The following is a 16,371-nucleotide window of genomic DNA, read 5'->3' on the forward strand; positions in this document are numbered from 1 at the left end:
TTGTACACCCTCCTTGCTGCAGATATCTGTATTTTCAGTCTGTCCTGTTTGTCATTAAGGTTCTGATTTCAAAAATAATTTTGTTGGCATTATAAAGTGACTTCCTTTTCATGTAGTTGTTAAGTAAAGGCATACCATTTCACTGTTGGATCCTCTTCTATTGATATTTCTGCACAAACCAATGACAGTGGAATTTGTACTTATATAATTTATGATTGATAAATCATGTAAATTCAGTTAAATGCAGGTACTCTAAGGTTCTAAGTTCCATGGTTCAAGAACCACTCTCATGTTTTAACTGTACTGACTTTGGCACAGTTATTTTCAATTGTACAGCATGTCCAAAAGATCTGCTACAGCTTCCCATTCAACTATTTGGAAGTCTCTTGTTTAGGAGACATTTGCAGGGCCGAAAAGATGTCATCCTCAGGAGACAAGCTAGTTCTGGCGATTTAGACCATTCAAGATGAATACAGATATGATTGAATAACCTTTTTTCCTCTTCCTGCCACACTAAATTACCCATTTTGATGAGGGTGGAAACGGCTTTCATTACAGTGCAGTAAGTGAACAAAGCAGTTGCTCATGTACCACCAACACCACTGATTCCAAAACATCAAATGAATGTGTGTGAAGACAAGGGGGATTAACGTTTAGCATGTTTAGCATTTATTCAATAGTAGAGGTAGAAAAAAAACTCATTAATGTCAAAGTGAAAACAGGTTTCTACAAAGTAATGTCAATTAAATAAAAATATATAAGGTAAAATCAATGTTAGCATTAATATTCACCCTATTTAAAATGACTGATCTAATCCAACAGAGGTCCAGATATTTGGTGCTAGTAGACCCACAATTAGTGAAATGGGGATCACCTGAGTGCAGTATTTACAGTACTTGTGTCTGGAAGGTCCAGTCACTGGTTCTTCAGTATTCCTGGCTATCATTACACCATGAAGACAAAAGAACACTCCCAGCAACTTAGAGAATAGGTCATTGAAAAGAATAAGTCAGAGGATGGATCCAAACAAATCTCCAAGGCACTGAACATCCCCCAGAGTTCAGTGAAATCCATCATAAGGAAACTGTTGGGTCCAAAACTACCACAACACGTTTCATACACTAAGAGATGGAGACAATAAAGCACAACAAGGACACTTGGCCTTTTTACTTGCAAGGGGAGCCGGCCTGAGGTCTTGGCATCATAAATGCTTCACCCAGGATTTCCTATCTCCGACTCCGTCCGTTCCCCCTTTGTGCAAGCTTTTTATTACAAATGAGAAACACCCTGAAGTCACAGATGTGGGCTGGTATGGTTAAAGGATGATCATTTTACAAGGAAAAATTCAATTCAATTCAATTTTATTTGTAGAGCGCTTTTTACAATTGACATTGTCACAAAGCAGCTTTACACAACCAAAGAACAGTACATGAACAGTGAATGTGTAAGAATTATAATAATCAGATTGTCCCTGATGAGCAAGCCGAGGGCGACAGTGGCAAGGAAAAACTCCCTGAGAAGGCAACAGGAAGAAACCTTGAGAGGAACCAGACTCAACAGGGAACCCATCCTCATATGGGTGATTACATGCTGTGTAGGCAGCAGGCAGTCCAGTATAACAGTTAATGTCTTTAAGTTAATGTGGAGTCCAGTTAGTTATTGCAGGCAGACTTGTTCCATTCCTTGACTATCGAGCGTTGAGTCGAGATCTCAGAGAAACAGCTGCTGACGTCCACCGAGGCCGAGACCGACTTCATAGTAGCTTGTGACCAATTCAGTCTCCAAACACATCCCAAAGGGCAAACGGTGGATCCAGGCGACGAGATCTCCAGCCAGAAGTTGGGCATCAGGACGAGTCAGACAGGTCCAGAGGGCAAAGGGTGGAATGACGTGTAGCTCGACAGAGAGACAGGAAGAGGGAAAAGAGAGAGGGAGAGGGAAAGAGAGAGAAGAGGAGAGATTGCAGTTAGTTGTATTCACAGTCAGATAAAGTTTGAGGTGAATGTATATTTAGTAAAGAGTGCAGCAGGGACTCCGGCAGGACTAATTATGACAGCCTAACTAAAAGGGTGGCTTCAGAAGGAAACACAGACATGAGGGCGCACTGGGATGTAGAGCAACCGAACACTTCACCATCAACAAACCCGAGTGATCAGTGAGAGTTGGGAAGACAGCATCTAAACATACCAGTTCACCATAATGCTCTACGTCCATGAGTCCTTCCCAGATCTATTTACTCAAATGCTTGACTAAATAGGTAGGTTTTCAGCCTAGACTTAAACACTGAGACTGTGTCTGAGTCCCAAACGCTATTTGGAAGGCTATTCCATAACTTTGGGGCTTTGTAAGAAAAAGCTCTGCCCCCAGCTGTAGTTTTTAGGATATGAGGTACTGACAGGCAGCCAGCATCCTCTGATCGAAGCAGGCGTGGTGGATCATAGGACACTAGCAGTTCACTTAGATACTGTGGCGCAAGACCATTTAATGCTTTAAATGTCAAAAGTAGTATTTTAAAATCAATGCGAAATTTCACGGGGAGCCAATGAAGTGTAGATAAGATAGGGGTAGATGTGATCGTATCTTCTGGTTCTAGTGAGGACTCTCGCTGCTGCATTCTGAACTAACTGAAGCTTGTTTATGCACCTGGTTGAACAGCCAGACAGTAAGGCATTACAGTAGTCCAACCTAGAGGTGATGAAAGCATGGACTAATTTTTCTGCATCATTTAGTGACAAAATATTCCTCATCTTGGCAATATTTCTGAGGTGAAAGAAAGCTGTCCTGGTGATATTATCTACATGAGCTTCAAATGAAAGACTGGAATCTAGAATCACACCAAGGTCTTTTACTGTTGCACTAGATGTAACAGAAAGGCCATCCAGAGTTACGGTGTGGTCTAACATCTTGCTTCTAGCTGCAGATGATCCTATAACTAGTACTTCTGTCTTATCAGGATTTAGCAGAAGGAAGTTAATTAGCATCCAGTCTCGTATATCCTTTACACATTGCTCAACATTATTAAGCTGTTTGATCTCATCTGGTTTTGATGAAACATATAACTGTGTGTCGTCAGCATAACAATGAAAGTTAATACCATGTTTACGGATAATGTTGCCCAGAGGAAGCATGTAGAGGGAAAAAAGCAGGGGGCCTAAAACTGAACCCTGTGGAACACCAAACTCCACTGGAGAGCATGTGGAGTAATCGCCATTTAGATCTACATACTGATAACGATCAGTCAAATAGGACCTAAGCCAGGAGAGGGCCGTTCCCCTAATTCCAACAACATTTTCTAGTCTGTGAAGGAGAATACTATGGTCAATGGTGTCAAAAACTGCACTGAGATCGAGTAGCACAAGCATAGAGACACTACCCTGATCAGCGGCCAATAGGAGGTCATTTACTACTTTAACAAGTGCCGTCTCTGTGCTGTGATGAGGCCTAAATCCTGACTGATAGAGTTCGTGTATGTTATTTCTATGAAGATACGAGGATAGCTGCCCAGCTACTGTCTTTTCGAGAATCTTTGAGATAAAGGGGAGGTTTGATATCGGCCTGTAATTTGACAGCTGACAAGGGTCGAGATCAGGTTTCTTGATTAGCGGTTTAATAACTGCTAATTTAAAGCACTTTGGGACATACCCACAGCTGAGTGAAGAATTTATGATTGTCAGCAGGGGTTCTATTATTTCTGGCACTATCTGTTTTAGAAAGTGTGTCGGTATAGGGTCTAATGTACAGGTTGAAGATTTTGCAGAAGAGATGAGTGAAATTAGTTCATTCTCTTCAAGGGGAGTAAAGTAATCTAGGTACTGATCTGCTGAGGTTAGCTCGTCACCTGTGTCAACTAAATTGTCTGGTTTTAAAGCTTGAATTTTCTGCCTTATATTTACAATTTTGTTATTGAAAAAGTTCATGAAGTCCTCACTACTGCACAATGTTGTTGTGGAGATATCTGCAGTAGTTTTCTTTCTAGTTAATTTGGCTACTGTATTAAATAAAAATCTAGGGTTATTTTTGTTGTTTTCTATAAGAGTGGAGATATACGTTGATCTAGCTGCACTAAGAGCTTTTTTATAGTTCAGGATGCTCTCCTTCCAGGCTATCTGGAATACTAACAATTTAGTTTGGCGCCATTTACGTTCTAACTTTCGAGTAGTCTGTTTTAAGACGTGCGTGTCATCGTTATACCAGGGAGCAAGTTTCTTATCTCTGATGACTTTTCTTTTAACTGGAGCTACATTATCTAAGGTATAACGTAATGACGACTCGAGATATTCAGTCGCCTGGTCTAGTTCTGTGGTGTCAGACGGTGATCCAATCAAAGTTGATAACTCTGGAAGATTACTAATAAAGCCCTGTGCGGTAGTTGATGTAAATGTACGTTTAATGTGATAGCGCGGCGCTGAGTATACATTATTAGTATGACACACTGTAGTTGAAACAAGATAATGGTCTGAGATAACTTCAGACAGTGGGAGCGTAAGTAAATTTCTTATACTTAAACCGAAGGATATTATTAAATCTAAGGTGTGACCCGCTTTATGAGTGGGTCCTACTACACACTGATCTACTCCTAGCGAGTCCAATATGGACATAAATGCTGTTCTCAGAGGGTCTTCTGGATTCTCAAAGTGAATATTAAAATCTCCAGCAATTAACGCTTTGTCTACAGAAACAACTAGGTTAGAAAGGAAATCTGCAAACTCACAAAGAAATTCAGAGTAGGGCCCTGGGGGTCTGTAAATGATAATTAATCTTGAATCTTGAATCTAAAGCCTATTTTACAATGCTGATTTTTGCATTTCAGTCCTTGTGTTCACTGTGAGAACAATAATCCATTTTACATATGCACTTTGGACAATGCCTGCTGAATCAAGTCTGCACATTGAGTGTTTGTTTACAGCACAACGAAGCACAGTCAGTCATATGATTAGATATGTGTTATGTACATTACCCCAGTTTCCTGAAGGAAATAAGTGGGATACAGCAGAACTCAAAGCACAGTAAAGAGTTCCCATTCTGATATGGTGCTGAGCAGATCGGCTGAAAGGAAACACCTACGTGCTCATTGTGAAAACTCTGCATTCACACAAGCTCACACAAGTCCGGATCATTTCTGACGCACTTTTCAGTAGCAACTGGACTTGCTTTAAGTTCCTGATGACCTGTGGAAGGTGAAAAGAACTACGCTCTACTCTGCACAACCTTCAGGTATGAGTCAGTTATTATTACAATAAATTGAAGAACTTTAAAATGTACTAATCAAGCAGAATCCTTGGATTTGCTTGAAAAACCTTTGAAAGTGAAAATCTCTGAACCACTACCAGTTCTGTTCTGTGAGTCGGGGTCACCAGAAGCTTGGAGAGTCGCAAAGTACTCAAAAATGTTAAAAAGAAGTTAAATACGACTCCTTAACTTACCTTAATGCCAGTTGGAGAGGCCTTTTACAGCTATCAGAACCTAAAGGATGCAACAAGAGGAGTGATATTTAATAATAATAACTGAGATAAGTCAGATGAACCAGCATGAAAGGGCTGAAGGGGGAGGGACGTGACGGAGCCACAGCAGGTATTAAACAAAGCACAGCTGATCATTGTGTAGCTTGATAGAAGCTCTCTGCTCCTCTGTTACATTTATGTATATAAATGTGAATAAAACACTGTTGTGTGTTTTTGGATGCAGGGAACTTGAGACATAAACTAAAGTGAAAACAGATTTGAGTCACTCTTTCTTGATCAGTGATTAACATTAATTAACTTTACTCTTAACAGGAGCAAAAGAGAAGAAAGCCTCTGTGTTTTATTTAAGACTTCGCTTCTCCTGGAGGACAGACTTGTGTTTTTGAATCTCTTCTTCTTCTTGTCACTGGGAGCTCTATCTCCAAGTAAAGAAAGTTGCAGCTTTCTTCTGTCTGACAACTCTGTGTCCTTTAAAGCTTTTGGACATTTTAAATATACAATCAAATGATCACGAGCTGCAGAAACATTCCTCTGCTTTTCTTTCACTAGTGCTCAGTTCTATGTATTTCTCTGTGGTCAGTGACCCCTGATGTCTGTACCTCTGGTGACATTAAATGCAAAGACAGGTACATAGAGTGAAGTGGTGAACGTTCAAGAACCAGGAAGGGATTAAAAGAACTGGTGAAGGACCACACAGTCGATCCAAAAACAAGGTCCATGAAAAGACAGGACGTTCATGGACAGACAGGTAAAACAGGTACAGGCAAAAACAGGCAACAGTAAATCAGGCAAAACCTTACTGCAATGAAACATGGCTGTGAGACGATGAAGGGAGTTTCATACCTTAAGTTACTTCAATACAGTGTTTTGAATAGAACCTTTTTGACCAGCTGTCTTATGTCTTCTAAATATGTTAATGGCAGTGATCTAAAATTTATTTTATTGGGAGTGGACCTTAAACCCTCGAGTAAAAAAAAAAAACGGAAAAAGAAAAGGATGTGATGCAATTGGCAAGAGACAGAGACATCAGTGCCCAGCAGAGACAGCAAGAGAGAGAAGGGGAGTGTCAAAGGTTATAGCAGAAACTGATATCATCAGTTGTCTGACAGCGTTTTAGTCAGAAGCTGTCAGGGCTGCAGCTTCTCCTCCTCCTCTCTCTGAGGATGGCGAATCAGGATGCAGCAGAGCTCTGCTTTCCACAGCTCCTCAACGTGTCCTGCAGGAAACCAAAACACCATCAGTCTGATACTGTGCTCCTGTATTTGTTGTTCTTCATCGCTGTTGTCACTGTGATTCTCAACCTGCTCGTCATCATCTCAGTCTCCCACTTCAGGCAGAGATAAACTTTTCAGCAGGGTTACAATTGATCATTGTTATAAATGTGAAAAAACAGGATTTTTTAGACTGAATATGTGAATGACATCACTTCTACCTTGGCACTATTCTGCTTTGCCTTATGAATGAATTGATTAGATGTGCTACATCTAAACCATATCACTTTGCATAAATGTCTGATATCACATTACATGTCTTTGTCTCCCTGCAGGCAGCTCCACACACCCACCAACCTCCTCCTCCTCTCTCTGGCTGTCTCTGACTTCCTCTTGGGCCTCGTGGTGATGCCGTTAGAAGCTCATCGACAAACAGGCTGTTGGCAACTTGGTGATCATGTCTGTTTTCTGCATGTTTTTGTGAGCTCATTCACTGTCTCTGTGTCAATAGGAGGCATGGTGCTCATATCAGCAGATCGCTATGTGGCTATCTGTGACCCTCTGCATTACCCCACCAGAGTCACTGTGAGAAGAGTTAAAGTGTGTGTCTGTATGTGTTGGTTCTGTTCTGTTTTTTACAGCAATCTCATTTTTAGGGATGATCTGATTTATCCTGGTAGCAGATTGCTGTGTGGCTATCTGTGACCCTCTGCATTACCCCACCAGAGTCACTGTGAGAAGAGTTAAAGTGTGTGTCTGTATGTGTTGGTTCTGTTCTGTTTTTTACAGCAATCTCATTTTTAGGGATGATCTGATTTATCCTGGTAGGTATAATTCTTGTTATGGACAATGTGTGGCTGTTGTTGACTACATTTCAGGAGTTCTTGACATTGTTTTATCATTTATTGGTCCAGTTACAGCCATCTTAGTTCTGTATACGAGAGTGTTTCTGACAGCAGTGTCTCAGGCTCGTGCCATGCGCTCTCATGTTGCAGCCACCACACTCCATCATTCAGGGACTGTACTGAGCAAGAAATCAGAGTTGAAAGCAGCCAGGACTCTTGGTATTGTTGTAGTTGTGTTTTTAACGTGTTTCTGTCCATTTTACTGTCTCTCTCTTGTAGACAGCTCGGTTAATAACTTGCCTGCAGCCTCTGGGGTCTTCATGTTGTGTCTGAGTCCCTGTCTGAACCCTGTGATCTACGCCTTGTTCTACCCCTGGTTTAGAAAAGCTATTAGACTCATTATCTCTCTTCAGATACTGCAGCCTGGCTCCTGTGAGACCAACATGCTGTGAACAGACACTGTGGACTGACTGAAATGTGACAAATACGTTTGTTGGTATGTTTTCAGTGAGTTATTCACAAATCCAAACAGTGAAAACATGCTTCTGTTAAAGATGTCAGTACCTGCCTGATCATGGAACACCCTTTGCTTCCATCAAGAGAGATGACTACAGGTGAAAGATGTTGGGCAGTTGACACTTTTGCTTTACAAAGCAAAATTCCAAATGACTAACTGTAAATGAAAAAAATGAAGAGACTGTTTAAAATACAGACGCTGACAAGCACAAGATGAATGTACTGAGAGGTTTAATTCATGGGTTTGCAAATAAATATGACTTGTGATCAGTTTCCAGTTTGTTGCTATGTGAACTTGGCCCCACAAAATGCAGAGCCTCCACAGCTTTGGCAACACAACACTGGAGTGTGTTACAGAATTATGAGATCTGCTTTTCTGTAGACAGAGACGTGTTAAAAGTAAGAAAATGACTGGCAGCTTCACTTGAGTATGACTTGGTCAACATAACGGCGGTGAGCAAATCAGATAGTTACACCCTCACAACACTCACAAGGTTCTTCTTTTGTCCCTTACTTACCAGCTCATCGCAGGCTCCAGCAGAGAGATGGAAGTAGGCCTACATCATCATGTACCATGTTTGGGAAAAATCTAAACTGTGCAGTGATGATGACAGTTGGAGGGGTACCAAGCAATATTTCCACACCTACTACTAACTGAGAGGTGACAGCACTAACCACAGCGGCATGCTGCTAAAACAATAATATACTAATGTGTCATTTCCAAATTCACACCAAAGCTTGGATAATTCATTCATTAATTCATTCTCATCCGCTTATCCGGGGCCGGGTCGCGGGGGGAGCAGCTTTAGCAGAGATGCCCAGACTTCCCTCTCCCTAGACACCTCCTCCAGCTCTTCCGGGGGGACACCGAGGCGTTCCCAGGCCAGCCGAGAGACATAGTCCCTCCAACGTGTCCTGGGTCTTCCTTGGGGCCTCCGTGGGACAGGACCGGAAAACCTCCCCTGCAAGGCGTTCCGGGGGCATCCGAAACAGATGCCCAAGCCACCTCAACTGGCCCCTCTCGATGCAGAGGAGCAGCAGCTCTACTCCGAGCTCCTCCAGGGTGACTGAGCTCCTCACCCTATCTCTAAGGGTGCGCCCAGCCACCCTACGGAGGAAACTCATTTCGACCAATCCGTCTGTCAATCTCACGCTCCCTTTTTCCCTCACTCGTGAACAAGACCCCAAGATACTTAAACTCCTCCACTTGAGGGAGGATCTCCCCCCCAACCTGGAGGGTGCAAGTCCCCTCCTCCAACTGCCACCTTACTGTGGTGGAGGGGTTTGCGTGTCCGAATGACCCTAGGAGCTATGTTGCCGGGGGCTTAAGCCCCTGGTAGGGTCTCCCAAGGCAAACAGGTCCTAGGCGATGGGCCAGACTAAGAGCAGTTCACAAACCCCTTATGATGAAAATTAAATCAACGACTGTTACGTTGCCCGGATCGGCGTCACCGGGGCCCCACCCTCGAGCCAGGCCCGGGGTTGGGGCAAGTAGGCGAGCGCTTGGTGGCCGGGATCTCTCCCACGGGACCCGGCCGGGCCCAGCCCGAAGGAGCGACGTGGGACCGACTTCCTTTAGGCCCACCACCCGCAGGAAGGAGCATAAGGGGCCGGTGCAGTGTGGATTGGGTGGCAGCCGTGGGGAGGTGCCTCGACGACAGGCAGGTGGCAGCCTAACCATGAGTGTTGCAGGGTGGGGGCAGGTGGGGCCACCCTGCCTGCTGCAGGTTAAGAAGCTGGATCAATTTATATATCTATCTATCTATCTATCTATCTATCTATCTATCTATCTATCTATCTATCTATCTATATATATATATATATATATATATATATATATATATATATATAATGCAATTACATAATGCAATAATAACGGTTTGAATGATAAAGTGCGGAGGAAGTTTAGTTTTCCTTATTTTAAGAGGAAAAACACTGACACGACTTCAACAAACATCAAGTTTGTTTCATCGTCAACGACTGTGATGCCTCCGATTCTCTAAAGTCGTCTACGTTAGAGAGTAGAACCAACGAGTCCAGACCTTAACCCCACAGAGTCCAGACCTTAACCTCACAGAGTCCAGACCTTAACCTCACAGAGTCCAGAACTTAACCCCACAGAGTCCAGACCTTAACCCCACAGAGTCCAGACCTTAACCCCACAGAGTCCAGACCTTAACCCCACAGAGTCCAGACCTTAACCCCACAGAGTCCAGACCTTAACCCCACAGAGTCCAGACCTTAACCCCACAGATTCCAGACCTTAACCCCACAGAGTCCGGACCTTAACCCCACAGAGTCCGGACCTTAACCTCACAGAGTCCAGACCTTAACCTCACAGAGTCCAGACCTTAACCCCACAGATTCCAGACCTTAACCCCACAGATTCCAGACCTTAACCCCACAGATTCCAGACCTTAACCCCACAGATTCCAGACCTTAACCCCACAGAGTCCAGACCTTAACCTCACAGAGTCCAGACCTTAACCCCAGTGAGGATCTTTGGATGTGCTGGAGAAGACTTTAATGCAACTCTGAAAGGAATAGATGTTGAGACACTGCAGGAACCCATTCAAATAATGCCACAGTGAATAAGTGTCATAATCAAAGCTGAAGGCAACAAAATATTAGAGTGTGACCTTGTTTTTTGGACGGTCAGTGCATCTTCGAGAGATTTTTTTTTAATTTGTTCTCTCATAGCTGTGAATGTAAGTGGTTGTCTGTCTCTGTATCACTGGCAAGCTGTACCCCACCTCTCGCCCACTGAAAGCTGGGATTGGCTCCAGCACTTTGTTGACCCTTAAGAGGACAAACAGTTAGGAAAATAGATGGATGGATGAATGAATGAAAGAACCAGAAGTCATCACATGGAACTTTGAGTGTGGTGCATAGGAGCTGTCAGACACTATGGACAGTTGCTGCTACTTCCTGTGGAGGTCAGACATGGGAGAATGATTTTAATCATTTTAACCATCGCATTTAATTCACTTTTCTGTTTAACAATGAGTGAACAAAACCAACAGACACACCTTCCACAAAAGCTCAATATCATCAACTATCTTTCAACCTGAGACATGTTCAGCCTGTTTAGGATGTTTGTATTTCATTCAAATGACAGTTTGTAAATGATCTGAAGAAGACAGTGGTGCCGGGCACAATATTCCTATAATCAACACAAAAACCCCCAGTTGTAGATACATTCAACTCAAGAAAGGACTCGTTGGATGGAGAAATGGTAGAAGACAGCAGGACAAACAGGCTGAGTAACAGAAATAGAAATGGAGCAGAATCATAAAGAAATGTTTAAATGTGAGGTCAAAGAGCGCTTGTGACAGAGGAACTGATTCACCACAGCTCACTGACTGTGACATAGCCACTAAAATAATTGTCTGCAGACGTCTGATCAAACACAATTTCTTGTAAACATCTAAATGTATTCATGTTTTGTATTCACACTTTTTCACAATACCCACTGTTGACCTGTGGTATGTTGAAGTGTGATAACTCACAGTAACGTGAAGATAACTTGAACACAGTTAATCAACAAGCTCATGTTTAGCTTCACTTTTAATATGTGGAACTGTGGAAAATTTACTGTGTTACAAAAACACACTTTAGTTTTTTAGCCCAAGCCATCCAGATTAGGTAAAAAGGGAAGGAGAGAGAAAAGGGTGGAAAGAGAAATGAATGAGAAGGCCAGAGAGAGAGAGAGAAGGGGAGGGTCAAAGGTTATAGCAGAAACTGATATCATCAGTTGTCTGACAGAGTTTTAGTCAGAAGCTGTCAGGGCTGCAGCTTCTCCTCCTCCTCTCTCTGAGGATGGAGAATCAGGATGCAGCAGAGCTCTGCTTTCCACAGCTCCTCAACGTGTCCTGCAGGAAACCAAAGGAATTTAAATCTGAATTTGTACTGTATCTGCTGTTCTTCATCTCTGTGCTCACTGTGGCTCTCAACCTGCTCGTTATCATCTCAATCACGCATTTCAGGCAGAGATAATCTTACAAAGTTTTCAGCAGAGCTTTCAAATGAACATTTGAAATGTTATGACCAGCCTGGTTTACTGGAATATTAGAATTTAGTTACTATGCTGTGGCATCAGATATATTTTTCTGCTTTGGACATGAAATCTCAAGCTGCGTCACATGTGAAGCACAGCTCCTCGTATGAATGTCTGATATCACATTACATGTCTTTGTCTCCCTGCAGGCAGCTCCACACACCCACCAACCTCCTCCTCCTCTCTCTGGCTGTCTCTGACTTCCTCTATGGACTTGTTGTTACACCATTAAAAGTGCACAGACTATTGGGCTGTTGGTTTTTAGATGATCTCATATGTTCTCTGTCTTATTATGTCAGCTCATTCTGTTACTGTACCTCAATATGTGACATGGTGCTCCTATCAGTTGACCGCTATGTGGCCATTTGTGACCCAATGCATTACACCACCAGAGTCACTGTGAGAAGAGTTAAAATATGTGTTTATGTAGGTCGACTCTTTTCTCTTGTCTACAATGGAATCATTTTAAAAGATGATCTCATACAACCAGGCAGGTTTAGGTCCTGCTATGGACAGTGTGTGGTTTACGTTGACTACATTACAGGAACGTTTGACATTGTTGTATTATTCTTTCTCCCTGTTGCAGCCATCATTGTTCTGTATGTGAGAGTGTTTCTGACAGCAGTGTCTCAGGCTCGTGCCATGCGCTCTCATGTTGCAGCCACCACACTCCATCATTCAGGTACTGTACTGAGCAAGAAATCAGAGTTGAAAGCAGCCAGGACTCTTGGTATCATTGTTTTTGGGTTTTTAATATGTTTCTGCCCATATTTCTGTCTCTTTTTTGTATATGAAATCCCAGCTAGTGCCTTAGTTCTGGCACTTTTTATGTTGTGCGTTAACCCCTGTCTGAACCCTGTGATCTACGCCTTGTTCTACCCCTGGTTTAGAAAAGCTATTAGACTCATTATCTCTCTTCAGATACTGCAGCCTGGCTCCAGTGAGACCAACATGCTGTGAACAGACACTGTGGACTGACTGAAATGTGATCCGCTTTAAGGACAGAGAAATTCATTTGTATATGAAATGTAAGCTGTATAAAGCTGCTACTGTCAGATAATCTCCTTTCTCATTCCCATTGATGGCGCTCAGTAACATTTGATTGAACATGATTTCTGTTAGAAATAACTCAGTAGTAAGATTTGAAAAGAAGAGCCATGAAAAATATACATTTTAAATGATGTCAGACACACATTTCAGTTGATTATATTGAAAATTCAAATTACTCAAATGAAAGAAATTACATGAAAAAAGAGCAGGAGACTCAGAATTAAGTTACTGTAAATGGTTTCAATCTATGTCTCAATGTGAATTTACTCCAAACTATACAAATATCAACATGAATTTCCATTAGTGGTTCCTGTCTCCCAGGTGCCCTCACCTATATAATTATCTTTATCATTTTCAAAATAACTATTTATGAAATCCAAAAATGGATTGTTGAAAAAAATAATAAATGGTCCAAATACTCAAGTTTTCAAAGTTCAATATATTATTGTCAACACAATTATATATATTAAATTTAATATTGTAAAAGCTAAAACAAAAGTTTGTTGAATAAGGGGAAGTGGCTGGCAAACTAATAAGAGAAGAAGCACAGGTCTGAGTTATCAGAAATACTATGATGTTGGTAAAACACTAGAACAACATCACGTTAAAGCCATTTTAGGAACTTTTAATGAGGTCAATGTAATTACTGCATACACACATGATAGTTTACTAACCCAATCCCCTTCTCTTAAGGTCCAGCTACAAAGTGAACAGGTGAATTGCACCATTATATGCATCCGTTATCTGCATCCAAGGCCAATGGGTAGACCATTGGCCTCATATTGGCCAAGACACCAGGTGTGTCCTTGAGCAAGAACTTCATGCTAGCTCCCCGGGCCAGGGGATGGGCAGGAGACCAATTTCATTGCAACATGTAAATGTGACATATGACAATTAAAGGCTTTCTAAAAAAAAAACTGTGCAACCGTTCATAAAATTCATGTCCATTCCTGCAGTGTCAAGGTCCACCCCCCAGGTTCATACAATGCACAGTCCAGGGTGGACTGGGACAGATTCTGATACTAAATACCTCTGGATGGACCCAGTTTGAACTAACACTGTCCTCGGCTACAGTACCAAGTACATTTAGTAAGTTAAGTCAGATATAACATATGCAGCCATATTCCTGCTGCACTAGGTTTAAATGGAGGCATGGCCTTAGAAATACAGCCGGATATTCATATCATATGGAAAAGGTGCCATACTTCCATAAAAAGTGAAGAAGTTCCAGCCCAGGTGGATAGACGCCATGCATGTCTGCAGCCGGGTCCTACTTCAAAAAGCTCCAATTCAAAGACGCATGACCAAGTAAAATATTTACAATAGCTATTTTGAAACGTGATGGTAAAGCCAGAAAATGTTCATAAAAAACACTGTGACACTAACAATTCTGCATTTTATTACATAGCTTATATAAAAAGTAGACATATCCCAATGCTCCTTTCTAAATCCTGGGCTTCCACAGGAACCATAAAATCAAGCCACTGATAGAGCCTGAAAGTTGGGAGGGAGGGAAGCATAACTAAAATACATATTTTACAAAAGTAGATTTTTGGTTAGTTTAATTCACATATTATTTGGACGTGGTAAAACTGCACTATTGTTATTTTGTTTATATTCTCTTTATTTCATCCTGCTCCCAGAAGCGTTGTCCATTTAAATAATTTCTTAGCCCCTTGCAGAATTTTAAAGATAACACTTCTCTATAGTTTCCTTACAGTCGTGACCCAAAAAACTATGTAGACATGAGCTCCTAGAAGACTAATTTTAACATCCTACACAAGCACAACACTAGCATATCTGGTCCCTCTGGGACCAATGATAGCCAGCCCACCTGATCAGTTTGTTCAGCCTGTTAGCGTCTGACACCTTCATGGTGCTGCCTCAATGCACTTCTATGTGTTATTTGATCAGATATATGCTTCACTAATGATTTTCTTAATGTGTGCAATGTGGGGAAACACATATCACACGTTTATTCATACAGCGAGAGAGAGACATCAGTGCCCAGCAGAGAAACCAATAGAGAGAAGGGGAGGGTCAAAGGTTATAGCAGAAACTGATATCATCAGTTGTCTGACAGAGTTTTAGTCAGAAGCTGTCAGGGCTGCAGCTTCTCCTCCTCCTCTCTCTGAGGATGGAGAATCAGGATGCAGCAGAGCTCTGCTTTCCACAGCTCCTCAACGTGTCCTGCAGGAAACCAAAACACCATCAATCTGATACTGTGCTCCTGTATTTGTTGTTCTTCATCTCTGTTGTCACTGTGATTCTCAACCTGCTCGTCATCATCTCAGTCTCCCACTTCAGGCAGAGATACATTGATTATTTCCAGCTGACTGTTTTTATTCATCTGAACAAACCAGTTTACAAGAAATGTGACTTAGTATGTGAATAACATCACATCCTGACACCAGCTGTTTCTTCTGCTTTGTTCACAATGCTGTTGACCATAAAAGTCAGTTTTAAACCATATCACTTTGCATGAATGTCTGATATCACATTACATGTCTTTGTCTCCCTGCAGGCAGCTCCACACACCCACCAACCTCCTCCTCCTCTCTCTGGCTGTCTCTGACTTCCTTGTGGGCCTTGTGGTGACGCCGTTGGAAACACACAGACAACTAGGCTGTTGGCAACTTGCTGATATCATGTGTTCTCTGCATGTTTATGTTACCTCATCCATTTTCTGTGCCTCAATATGGGGCATGGTGCTCATATCAGCAGATCGCTATGTGGCTATCTGTGACCCTCTGCATTACCCCACCAGAGTCACTGTGAGAAGAGTTAAAGTGTGTGTCTGTATGTGTTGGTTCTGTTCTATTGTCTACAACGGTCTCATGTTTAAGGATAATCTGGCTCAGCCAGGCAAATATAATTACTGTTATGGGCAGTGTGTGATTATAATTACCTACATTTCAGGAATCTTTGACCTTGTTTTATCATTTATTGGACCATTTACAGCCATCATAGTTCTGTATGTGAGAGTGTTTCTGACAGCAGTGTCTCAGGCTCGTGCCATGCGCTCTCATGTTGCAGCCACCACACTCCATCATTCAGGGACTGTACTGAACAAGAAATCAGAGTTGAAAGCAGCCAGGACTCTTGGTATTATTGTTGCTTGGTTCTTAATATGTTTCTGCCCATATTTCTGTCTCTCTTTTATAATAGACAGCTCTGTTAGTGATTTACCTGCAGCCTCTGGTATGTTCATGTTGTGTCTGAGTCCCTGT

The 16,371-nt window shown here is 42.1% G+C and overlaps 1 protein-coding gene across 1 annotated transcript; it reads left to right on the top strand.

Moving 5' to 3' along the window:
* Positions 1 to 7,015: 7,015 nt before the first annotated feature.
* LOC113172745 (trace amine-associated receptor 13c-like) lies at positions 7,016 to 7,970 on the top strand (the record flags this gene model as incomplete). The annotated part of the gene is made up of 2 exons (XM_026375762.1): positions 7,016 to 7,362; positions 7,502 to 7,970. Coding segments are annotated over 2 exons (816 nt in total), but the record flags the coding sequence as incomplete, so codon positions are not given.
* Positions 7,971 to 16,371: the final 8,401 nt, after the last annotated feature.

The sequence above is a fragment of the Anabas testudineus genome, chromosome 21, assembly GCF_900324465.2.
Source record: "Anabas testudineus chromosome 21, fAnaTes1.2, whole genome shotgun sequence".
Lineage (NCBI taxonomy): Eukaryota > Metazoa > Chordata > Actinopteri > Anabantiformes > Anabantidae > Anabas > Anabas testudineus.